At 54.2% G+C, this 11,880-nt stretch overlaps 4 protein-coding genes across 4 annotated transcripts; all 4 read right to left on the reverse strand.

The window, feature by feature from the left end:
* Positions 1-1,102: 1,102 nt before the first annotated feature.
* On the reverse strand, positions 1,103-1,698 carry J4E88_005401 (uncharacterized protein; the record flags this gene model as incomplete). Its single annotated transcript, XM_049399039.1, has 2 exons — positions 1,103-1,521; positions 1,602-1,698. The coding sequence occupies 2 exons, from the start codon at positions 1,696-1,698 to the stop codon at positions 1,103-1,105; spliced, it is 516 nt and encodes a 171-aa protein (XP_049254830.1).
* Positions 1,699-2,972: 1,274 nt separating this feature from the next.
* On the reverse strand, positions 2,973-4,634 carry J4E88_005402 (uncharacterized protein; the record flags this gene model as incomplete). The annotated part of the gene is made up of 2 exons (XM_049399040.1): positions 2,973-3,309; positions 3,436-4,634. The coding sequence occupies 2 exons, from the start codon at positions 4,632-4,634 to the stop codon at positions 2,973-2,975; spliced, it is 1,536 nt and encodes a 511-aa protein (XP_049254831.1).
* A 2,241-nt stretch (positions 4,635-6,875) lies between these two features.
* On the reverse strand, positions 6,876-7,856 carry J4E88_005403 (uncharacterized protein; the record flags this gene model as incomplete). The annotated part of the gene is made up of 1 exon (XM_049399041.1): positions 6,876-7,856. The coding sequence occupies one exon, from the start codon at positions 7,854-7,856 to the stop codon at positions 6,876-6,878; it is 981 nt and encodes a 326-aa protein (XP_049254832.1).
* Positions 7,857-9,149: 1,293 nt separating this feature from the next.
* On the reverse strand, positions 9,150-11,706 carry J4E88_005404 (uncharacterized protein; the record flags this gene model as incomplete). The annotated part of the gene is made up of 5 exons (XM_049399042.1): positions 9,150-9,667; positions 9,717-9,937; positions 9,989-10,412; positions 10,463-10,642; positions 10,692-11,706. 5 exons carry the CDS (start codon positions 11,704-11,706, stop codon positions 9,150-9,152), a joined length of 2,358 nt encoding a protein of 785 aa, XP_049254833.1.
* Between the last annotated feature and the right edge of the window lie 174 nt (positions 11,707-11,880).

Consider the following 11,880-nt stretch of genomic DNA (forward strand, 5'->3'; position numbering starts at 1 on the left):
CCAGATTTGACAACAACAAAATCCCACCGTAGACTATATTAGAAGTCAGCTAAGGCAGGCAATGTCTGCTGGGAGGTCTATCGTAATATACTCCAGGTAAGAGAGGCTCCTTCGAGGGCAATCAGAAGTCGCAAATCCGTTACTAGTGTTCTCTTTCCTTCAAATCAATAGTCTTTTCCTACGTCTTCGCCGAGTCCGTTTTTCTCGTCTCATAGCGACCTGCAGTCATGTTTTCGCACACTCAGACACACTCACGCCACCTTCGGGCAAATCCGAGCCAACTCACAATGTCGCCGTTCTCTCCGGGCGAAACCGCTAACAAGTCCAGAGACTATCGGAGTCAATCTGCTTCTTCACGATATCCACATCCATCGCCTGTCCGAGCATTACACGTGGATATGGACGTACCTCGCAATACATTCGGAGTTGCACGTGTGCAAGTACGCAGGGTCGAATGAAAGGTGTTGAGGGGACCCGAAACATCGCCGACCGACGCGCGTATGATTACTTGAGGAAAACAAGACGCTGACAAAAGGGCCAGAAAAGCCGCGATTTGACCAAGAGTGCGCTCTGAAGACAGAGTGAGCTTTGGTGGATATGTAGGTTAGGTGCGTAATTTCATCCTGCCACGCCATCAGTCACGCCATTCATCTGTTCTCACGTTTGGTTCTTGTCTTGTCATCGAACTGCTGCATTAGCCATACTTCGGAAGATTTTCATGATCAAGTTGTAGAGCGATGAACTCGTGAGACCATGTTGCATTCGCTTCACCAGCCAGAATGCCGTCGTAGGAAGCATGAGATACTTATCAATAGAATAGAAGACATCACATTACGTCGCCAGTGGGAATATTCATATAGAACGGCTGTCATTGCTCTAGCTATAAATACAGTTCGCTAGACGCTACCCTCAAAACGCCATGCTCCGGGGATCAAAGATTACTATGCCATGTTTGCAATCAAGAAGAGCAAGAATAAAAAGACAAAGCCCCCAGTGCCATTGGTTCGGCGCGTGGAGGCAGAGCTGCAGATGGCCGATGACCAAATCGCTCGAGGTAGAGTCATGACCAGGCGTACGCCGTGGGTGTCCCAAGCGCCGCGACTCAAACGCCCTTGATCGCAACGGTGCGCTCGCTGTTCAGCTTATCCGCATTCCGGTCGTGGCTCTCCTTCTTGCAGTCCTCGAGTCCGACGCACTTGTGGTCCTCGAGCATGCGATGACGGCTGCAGTGTCGGCCTTCGCAGAAGCCGCAGTCGCCGACGATGGGCTGGGCGCGGTCCTTGCAGTCCTTGAAGGAGCAGCGGACCTTCTTGGGGGGCATTCCGCCGCGCAGAGGGAGCGCGAGGTGGAGGGTGGAATTGGGCCCGATGGCGTAATCAGCCAGGGTGGTGTCGGGTGACGAGAGGTGCTTGCCGGCGTGGACGATGCGCAGGTCCGAGGGAGCGGAGAGGTTGGTGCGGAGGGCGAGGAGAGAGCGCAGCGTGCTTATGGATGTATTTGAAGGGATTGTGAGGGGAATTGCTGTGCACAGTGTTAGCCCTTGCCGTGACTTCATGATGCGCCTGGTTCCGAGCCTCGGAACGGTGGCGGCGACGACTTACTGTTGCTGCCGGACACGGTCTTGACGAAGATCTGCATCGTCTCCTCGGCTTCCGAGCTGGACGAGCTGATGCTGCTGATGCTGGACGAGCGGCGCATGGTGACGGTGTAAAGACGGTGTGGAGACGGTGGTGGAGGGAGTGGTTTGGGAGAGTTGTGAGGGAGCCCTGGGTGAGGCTGGGGTGCTCGGCGAGTAGTGATGACGCTGCGGCGCGGCTAGATAACGGCGATAGTCGACGGGGTAGAGAACAGTGTGTACGAGAGGCGACAAGGTGCGTGGTATGACTAAGAGTGAATGGTTCAGCAGCAGGTGTGGGTGATAGAAGATTGAGATCAAGTAGGTGAAGGTGACGCAGACCGCTTCTTAAAGAAAGGCAGATGGAGCCCCATGCTGTCACTGGTGCCTCCACGGCTTGGTCCGACCGATGGCACTGCTAAACTGCACACGACTCGAGCCGATATGCGTTCGCAGCGCGTCTTTGCCTCCCCGATGCAGGGCGGCGGCGACTAGCCGAACTTCTTCCATGGTATTCCATATCCATCACCATCACCAACCTCTCACAGTCTCACCCATCAACCCGTCGCTGCTTTTGTCGCCAGTCTTGCCTTTGGCAGAACAACGACGTCTCACGTGTCCGATGCGGTCGTGCATATACTCGCACCCCATCCCTCGCCCGAGTTGCCTTTTGCATGTGACACGTATCGCGCGTCCGGTCTGTCTGCCACTTGTGAAATGCAATCTAGATCGCGTCTCATGCATACCCTCGCTTGTTGCCGCTTTCAGACGTGTAACACGTGGACGACAGCGCCTGGCATTCTGCTGTGCCGGATGAGGCGCTGAGCCCGGCCTGCGCCAGTGTTTACGATTGGCCCTCGTCGTGGCGCGTGCATGACGGCTATGCGCTGTGTGAGGCTGCACGACTATCGTCATAAAACAACGACACGCATCCTTGGTGTTGACTATCGCCGCCTCGCGTCGATTGGACATGCTTCGTTACGACATATGCACAAGGCCTAATGCTCCGACTCGCTGCGGCCCTGCCGTTGATCATCTGGAGTCATGCAATCATCCGCCCATCATCTATCGTCTGTGCCACTACCGCTTGGATCGGTGCGCGGTCAGAACCTTGGTACTGGAGACACGTCCATCGATTTGTACGCCTGCATGGTCAAACACGTCCAAACATGGGCTTTCCCCGCGCATACGTTATTTCCGTCATGTCACAGCATCGCCGTTGCTTCTAGAAGCGTTTCACAATCTTCTGCGCCGCTTTAGAGTTTGTACTTGTGCATCTTGGGTTGTTCGGCGTGGCAACTACCGCCTTACACTAAATATCAATACGCTACTAGTATACACCGCTTCCAACACCCGCCTACAACATGCTCTTGGGGAAGTCCTTCATCGCCTGCCGTACGCCCAAGTCACTGAGAATCTCCTCGGTACCTCCAAGAATAGCATCAAACTTATACGTGCGGTGGAACTGCTCAATCACCCGGCCCATACCACCTTGCGTAATTCCGCGACCTCCGAAGATGTTGACGGCTTCATCTGCAATCTCGTGTGCAGAGCGAGTGGCGAATGACTTGAGTAGGCCAATAGGTCCACCAAGCAGCTTCGATTGCTGAGCGTACGACATGTGCGTCATCTGGTAGGCAATAGATTCTAGCCATGCTTGGTTGGCCTCGACGTGTGAGATCATCTTTGCAAGCCTGGAGTATTGTCAGTAGCGTTCAATCGGATTTAGCTCCTGGAATGCAAGCGAGGGAATGTGGCGGGGTCTCATCCGACGGATGCACCGGTGGGACAAGAAGGCTATCTTTGGAGGCAATACTCACTTCTGGCGGATGGTGGGTTGCTCTATCAACTTCTTCCCAAAGACAATCCGCTGGTTGCACCACTTGAGACACTCCTCGACAACGGTTCGCGATTGTCGGATGACGGCGCATGCCATCATAAACCTCTCGTGATTGAAGTTGGACATGATGACAACGAAGCCCTGGTGCTCTTTGCCCAACAGGTGGTCCACTGGTACCTTCACATCGTTGAACTCTACGTATGCGGTGCCGGCGGTGGTGGAGTAGCTCGTCTTGATCAGCTTAGTCTCGACGGCCTCGTCACGCTCGATGAGCAGGACGGAGAAGCCCTTGTCCGTCTTGCAGCCTGTGACGAAGTAGTCGCTGAACATTCCGTTGGTGATCCACTTCTTTGTGCCTCGTACGATGTAGTGCTTGCCGTCTGGTGTCAAGGTCGCAGTGGTCCTAATGCCGGCAACATCTGATCCAGCAAAAGCCTCGGTGATGGCTAGGCACATCTTCTTCTTGCCACTCAGCACCTCGTTGACCACACGCGTCTTCAGCTCAGATTCAGGCATCCACTGCAAGACAGCTGTCAAGCTGATGGTCATGCCTGCCATGTTGCCGTCTTGGAAGCCACGCGCGTTGGCGCGTACACCTTCCTGTGCCTGGATAAGGTCATGGAGGTAGTCAAACTCCTCGCCCTTGACGACACCCATCAGGTTCTTGCCGTGAAGATGCTTTCCAGGCCCAAGGCGCATAGCTAGCATGTCGTTCGCGGCCATCTTGTCGATCAACTCCTGGCTGATGTATGTACCATCCTTCTCCTTTTGTTGCGCCTCGGGCGTGACGTGTGTGTCGACGAACTTGCGGACCTCCTTCTGCAGCGCGCGATGGCTCTCCTTGAAGTAGGGACTCTTGAACTGCGGTCGCAACCACAATGGCTCCGCGTATGGCACTGGGCTCAGGTCGCCAGGCTTTCCGACAATCACCTCGGACTTCTCGCCCTCGATGGTGCCGATGCACAGCTCCTGGTACTTGTCAAGGACCTCCTGTCTGTGTAGGTTGTAAAACGCCGTCGTCGCATCTTGGCCGGCTACTTGCTCGAGCACGACGGAGCCACCAGGGTGGGCATCGACGAACTCGCTCAAATCGTAGACTTTGTGGTCGATGATGCACCAGAGGTCTTCGGGCGTGTTGTGCGATGCGACCGAATCGCGGGTGAGGGAGGCGTGAGGCATGTCGACGGTATGTGGGAAGGAGGCGATGGGTGGAGGAGGAAGGTACGACCTGATGCGTGGCAAGAGGACGTTTAAGGGACCGTAGGACGAAAGGAGAGCGAACAGCAGACGCGACTACATTATGGGTCTCTAGACGTTTGGCCTCGGTCTACGAGATGAGCTAGTCCTCTCCGCGCAGCGCTCCGTCTTTGTGTGGAGCAAGAGCGCCTGCCTGCAGACAACGTCTGGGGAAGATGCCGAGGCAGAATGTAATCACCTCTCCAACACCTCCCATTGGCTGTAGAAATATCGCGGCAGTCCAGCGACAACCACACTCCCTCTGTTCTCTTTCACTGCACTTTTGTTTCTTAGTTTCCGTCCATGCGACACGCCACCGACTGTGCTTGCAACTCCAGCTAATCACAGCCAAAATGTTGGTCACGTATCCAGAAGATCGATCGTCCAGCACAGTCTTCACACGCATCCATCTCTCGACATTGTGCAACGCATCAAGGAACACTGTATCGTCACTCAAGTAACTCTATCTCGCCAAGGTGTCAAGTGACTCTCCAATTACAAATGTATAGCAAACGTCAAGACCTCGGTGAGCTTAGAATGGCTGTGCAAACACTAGCCGCCTCTGGAACCTGTTAGTCAATTGATCACTGTCACTAGATCGGCCATCATGCCATCTTTCGAGACACGATCTGTGTCTCTGTACTACTTCCATCTTCACCTTGTTTTAGGATCTGGTAGTGGCAGAGCGATATCATCTATTCTTCATCGCAGCGAACCACTCTCTACACGACGACTTCACGGTTCATTTTGCGTACCATGCCAGGTTCTGTGGAATCTTCCGACCCATATATTTGGACTTACTAGGCGGGTGCAAAGATGATCATAGACATCCGAGACCGCGACTCATTGGAGGCTTCTATGGCATCCCCGAGTGTTCAAATCTTCCGTGCCCCTACGAAAAGGCTGCATTCCCATGAATCCAGCTTTATACCAACAAGAATATATATTCAAGCGGGGAAGGTAGTATTGGAGCATAGCCGCGTCGCTCAGAAGCATGACATGCGATCAGATCTCCGGTTGCAGAAGAGGCGACATGGTGTATCGTAAAGACTGGATCGTGAGGAAGGTCAACACACGGTCCTGACCACTGCTGTTGTGGCATAACTCGCAGAGGTGCCAACTGTGAGGTCGTCTGCCATGGAATATGCAAAGCACACATATCCAATGATTTCTCTTCGGGGACATTCAACGCAAATAACCAGGTCTCTTGCACTGGATTGTATCATTAGCTAAAAGTCCGCAAAGTCTCTTATAGATCCGAACCAATTGCATATGGCAAAGACGAATGTTTCGACGGGTAACATTAAACGTTGCTATCAGAATCCAGAGAAGAATTAGTAGCAGATACCACAAACCCGTCTTACCTATCCCCCCGTTGACAAACTCCGCAAGTCCCACGCATCTCCATCCTCCTCTTACCATACCAATTCGTGTTGTTTACCCAGCAGATCGTCGTCCTTAGAAAATTAGTGTTGTTGAAAGCAAACTCATCCGCGTCGTGCCCCTCACTCCTCACCCATCTCAACAGAAAAAAATGTTTGCCCCTCCACCCCTCCTTCAACATCCCACCTCAAGACACCCCGCCATGCCCCTCGTTTGCTTCCTCGTTTGCCCTTCTGCCCTCTGCCCCTCCAATAGTGCCGTAATCGACAACGCTTTGCTCAACTTGCCCGATCTGGTAACGTCACACTGTCGCTCCCGACGCTGCGCGAGTGAAGGGCGCTTTCTTGCCATTTCTGCTTCGCACATACGTCCCGTCACTTTGCTTTCGTCGCAGATTTAATGTCCTTGAGATTGCCTTGACTGGAAGCTGTCGCGTGTCGAAATCGCGATAGCCGTTGTGCGATCCCGCGCCAACGCATCTCTTAAGTTTGTTTCGATTCATGCATTTGCATAGACAATTTCAAACCGAGCAGAGTACGCAACAACTGAGGAAGCCAGCTCTGTACTTTGCGAGTCTTCTCTCACGTATGCCTGTGCCTAGATTATGCTTCAAACATGTTTAAAGGGCAAGTGCATTTATCGACTTGGTCATGAGAATCATAATATTTGGGTATCTCTCGTGTTCATACCGCCGACAAACAAATATATCTACACGTCTATAGCAGCTCCTGAACATCGTCTAACTGCCTTGATAGTAATCTATAGTCGTAAGCGAATTGGCTGTCGCCCTCATGCGCCGTCTCAGCCCTCGAGTTTCGCCAGCGCCTTCCTCAATTCATCCTCCCTCTTCCCAAGCACAGGCAGACCTCTATCTACACAAGCTCTCTCGAGCTCTTGCTTCCCGAGAGCTGCCCATCCGCCATCGCGTTCAATCAACTTGTCGTCCGTCTTCAAATACTCCAACTTCTTCCTGACATTGCGCTGCAACAGGAACTTGGGGGCTGTGACAGGAAGCCAGTCGAACAGCGCCGGATAGCAGTCGAGTTGTGCGGCGGTAAGCGAGAGTTCAAAGAGTGTCATCTCGTTCCAGTTCTTCGTGGTGACTGGCATGACTTGTCCACTCTTTGGCAGGGTTACAGAAGGCGTGTCAGAAGATGTGCTGCCAATAGGTGGTCGATCCCTGCTCATCAGTCGCATGGCGTCTAGAGCAATCCTTCTTAGCCGGTCTTGTCGCTTGTCTTCGCGCTTGCGTAACGCGCGCTGGACCTGCTGGGGTATCCGGCATGCCTCTGGAATGACGGGCGTGATGTACATGACAACAAGTGGTAACCACTCTCCAAGTAACAAGACCAAGAAGCCGAACGCTGGCAGTCTCAAAGTGTCCAACCTACTCCTTTGCACAATCTGCCATTCCGCCCTTGACAAAACCTCGGTTATATCTTTGTTGGGTGTTTGAGCGGCCTTTTGGCGCAGCGTCTTTGCAAGTTTGGATGTTTGCCGGACATGCGATATGCCCGTTTTGTAGAAAGTAAGGTATGCGCGACCGGCGCGATATAGCCACTTGACGACGTTCTGGTCTGGTGTTCGTGCGGGAACAGATATATCGGGGGCGTATGTGAACGGTGGTGGGTTCAGTTTCTCTTTCGCTCGCAGTGTGGGGACGGTTGTGGCTTTCGAGGTGGGTGTTTGCGCGGGAACGAGAGGGGAGGACTGAGGCTTTCTGGGAGAAGTTGTCTTCGTGGGTATATTCGTCTTGGTTGCTTTGGCGGGAGAAGGTGGCATGGCCCCGCCATATCCTGTGGTTTTCACCGGCGCCGCTGTGGATGAGGCATACGCCCTCCTTTGTGTCTCCCATCGTTTTGTAAGAATCCTCCTCTGTGTGGTATTCCTCGATCCATCATGCCACGTCTGACTTCCCAATGCCGGCGCAATGGCACGCATGTGTACACCGCGGCGGCATTGTAGGTTTGCGACGACACCATTCAATCGCGCCGGTACGACCAAGGTAGAAAACATCGGCAGTGGTTTCCTGATCGGGTGGTTAGGGACGTGACTCTGCGAATGCTGAAGTACATGTAGCCGCTGAGCGAGGGCGGGCTCTAGTGGTGACGTTTCTCATTCGTAGGGAAAGAAAAAACTGGGTCAAGCTGATCCCTGTCCGCGCGCCTCCGACACGCGACACGATGTCATCACACCTCGTGTTTGCACTAACTCGACTTGGTAGACTAATGACCGTCGTGATTGCATGATGTGCATTTAAAGTCGTCGCTATGATGTTGAGCAATACAGCGAAGTCTGAATGATTTGAAATGTCCTGTCTATGCCGTAATGGACGCCGCATTCCTTCGTCAATTCCACCACTGGCTGCGCCTGATCGTACCCATATCTACAATAACGTAAAAAAGCTTCAAAGCGCCAACCAGCCCTCGATGACCTATGAAAACCCCTTGCACATATGCGTAGCATCCATATTGTGCGCCAAGTAACACCTCGCAGAACGCTAAATCGGATCAGATAAGGAAAGGAAACACCATACGTTAGGACCAAGGAAACTCGTAGAAGATACAGGAGCCGGGCATTGGCAGGCCAGAGAAATGAAAACGAAAAGGGGCAAAACATGAAAAGCAGTTAAGAATCGGACCAGGGCCTCGTCCAGGTTTGAATTCGCACGTCAACCAGGGGGTAGGCCGCTAGAATCGTGAGTCGCGTGGGTACGTGGGTAATGAACAAGTCGCCAGGGAATTGTCGCAAGGGTACTCCATGGTGTTGTTGCGTGGAATGAGGATGCGAGGGCCTTGGAGCTTCACCAGTTATGGCCAAAGCAGATAGCACGGGTCCAGAATGGGTTATTGTCTGTTCGATGAGCTGGCTCGTGGGAGATACATGGCTATTTGCAAGGGCTGGGTAAAGGGCGCAGTCGGGTTTGATCGGTTGGATATACACCATGTCGATACATGTGTGGAGGGAGCGGTATACAGGATTTGGGCTATTGTAGTAATGTCGAGTTTATCTGTTGGAAAGGTTCGAGACAGCCGTGTTTGCTGTCTAGGCTTCTGGAAGTACGGAATGGGACTTTTAGCGTTGATACTGAGCCAATTGGGCCATGATCTCATTCATATCCGGCGCGGGGCCAGCCTGAGTAGGTGTCTGCACTGGTGGAGCGACAGCCTGGCTCTGGTTGGCGAAAAGAGAAGCAAGCGCGGGGAACTGGTTGCCCAGCTGTGCGAGATGCGGCTGGGACTGAGCACTGAAGCCAGGTGTTTGCGCAGGGCTAGGCACTTGAGCTAGCAGGCGTGCAAGATCAGCGTTCAATCCCTGGTTCGGCGCGGGTTGCGTGTTCTGAGGCATATTATTGCCGGACATTGCGCCGAGGAGCTGAGACAAGCTCGCACCGTCGAGAGATGCAATGAGGTTAGAGATGTTCGGCTGACTGGTCGGCAGGGATGGGAAGGGGTTGTTTGGCTGGGGAAAGTGCGGGGGTAGGGTCTGAGCGAAGCCGTACGAGGATGATGGTGGCAGGACCGGGCGAGATTGGCTTTGTTTGGCATTGTTGACGAGGAGGCCAGCGGTCGTGGGGTCAAGATCGGCATATTCTGGGCACATGAGTCAGTAATCGCTCATGTGTATCATAAGCAATCGTACCGTTGAACTGGACGTTGTTTGCACCGCCACGTCGGTCGAATATCTGGACGCTAACTTTGCCCTTGGTAAGGCCAGTAGTATCAAGCCTCACAATGGCCAAAACTCCCTCAAGGATCTGTCTTCGAACTACAGCTGGTTCAGGGAACCGACCACTCAATATCAGGACATTACTACGGAGATTTTGCGAGCGGAAAGTATCCTCGACGTAGCGGATGAAGTCACTACCACTGGATTAGCGACCTTGATATATTAGCTGTTGGTTCCGAACTTACCGAGGGAGACCTTCGTTGAGCACAAGAATCTGGATGTCAGGCACCTCGTGGGGCAATCGGCGCCGCAGGTCCAATCCATCCTCTGTGTAGTCGCGACGCGGGGACGGGCTTCTGTGCCTGCGCGGTGGTGTTCTGGACCGGCTACGGTATCGCGTATCAAACCTGTCTCGGCTTCTGTCCCGTGATCGTACACCCCGAGGCGGGGCTCGCGGCGATGGCGATCGCATGGGCCGATAATCGTCCCGATCACGAAAACGTCGATCTCTAGGGGACATGGAGTTTGGATGCCCTACATAACGATTGTCCCTAGGTGCCGGTCCTGTACCGCCCCGATTGTAATCTGGCGAACGTGAACGTCGACGCGGTGTTGGATTCGGCGGCTCGATCTTCTTCGTGTTGCGCTGTGGCTTGGAGATCTCAAGGTCTGTCATAGTTAGTCGACTGTCCAGCAGCAAAGTGATTGACACGACATACGCATCTTCCTGCCGCGCACTGCCTGGCCTTGCTCGGCATCCAGAGCTCTGCGACATGATTCCGAGTCCAAGAACTGGACAAAGCCATATGCCTGTTTGATTGATATCTGCGCAAGCCTGCCGTGGCGGTAGAAACGGTGGAAGATGTCTCGCTTGGTAACTTTTTCGGTGGGGAGGTTTCCTAGGAATCGGTTAGGCGCATCCTTGGTGCAAAAACAGTCTCAGCTCACCAATGAAGAGACGCGAACCCATGGGAAACTGGTCCCATTGCCCCTCCGTCACAAACTTCCTCTCCTGATCCAAAAACTCCTCGTATCTCCTGTTGACCTCGGGCGGCCACCGCTGATCCTCATCATCGGGCGTTTCGCTACGATCACCCGGCTGCTGCTGAGCCTGACTGGGCGTCGAAAAGTCCTGACTCTGCACGTTCAAGGGCTGAAGGGAGCCATTGCCTCTCTGCTGGGCAATGGGAGCTTGCTGACTCTGTGGATGGTAGGATCTGATGTCATCGCTGGGGTTATAGTTGGGGTGCGTAGCGGGCTGTTCTTGGGTGGGTGGTCGAGCAGGAAGATTGGTGGCCGAGGGCAACGACGAAGCATGGTGCTGTGTCTGCGGCGACTGGGAGGACATTTGTGCAGAGGCATATTGGGCTGCAGGCGCATTGTTGGCAGCAGGTGTCAGAGAGTCCAAGAGGGCTTGTACGTCAACATTGGAGCCAGTGTGCGCGTCAGTCTGGTAGTGAGCGCCTTGGGCAGACTGGGCGGGCGCGTGCTGAGCAGCATAGGCATGGTCATGGGGGTATGGGTACGCAGAAGAAAGACCTTGAGCAGCCGGCGGCGGCGCGTCAGTGGCCGACGCAGCGCGCGACTGGAGCTGTGCGGTGAAATTCTGCATTGAAGAGGTATCATGCGGCTGCGTACCCATGCCGCCGCCAAACGCAGCCGACTGCGCGAACGCCCCCGGCGCATCGTGCCCTGCCCCTTGTGCGCCTATACTCTGGAAGCTGGCGGTCGAAGATGGGTCGGCGAAGTACGGCGTCGACGTGTTCGCGTTCGCGTAGGAGCTGTGGGCGGGCGCGGCAGAGTCGTTGCTGTGGGAGACATGACTATAGTTCGCATCCATGTGCTCTACGAGGATGGGGATGTTGGCGGGCGACGGGACGTTTTGCGGGCGCGGGCTCTCGGGCGTCAGCGACTGGTGCCGTATGTGCTCAGCTTGTTGCGGCGGACTCGAGTTGGGTCTCATGTAGACTGCGGAGCCAGAGCGCAGAGCTGGCAGACAAGGCGTGGTGAAGGGAGTCAACTCAAAGCATCTACGAAAACGCACCGTCGCGACAAGGGCTGGAGAGCTGCAGGTGGAGCACTAGGAGAAGACGAGCGGATGGCGGGGCTGGCTAGATGCTACCTAGGTATATGTGAT

Source organism: Alternaria novae-zelandiae (genome assembly GCF_023758075.1).
Source record: "Alternaria novae-zelandiae strain BMP 2774 chromosome Unknown scaffold_10, whole genome shotgun sequence".
Classification (NCBI taxonomy): Eukaryota; Fungi; Ascomycota; class Dothideomycetes; order Pleosporales; family Pleosporaceae; genus Alternaria; species Alternaria novae-zelandiae.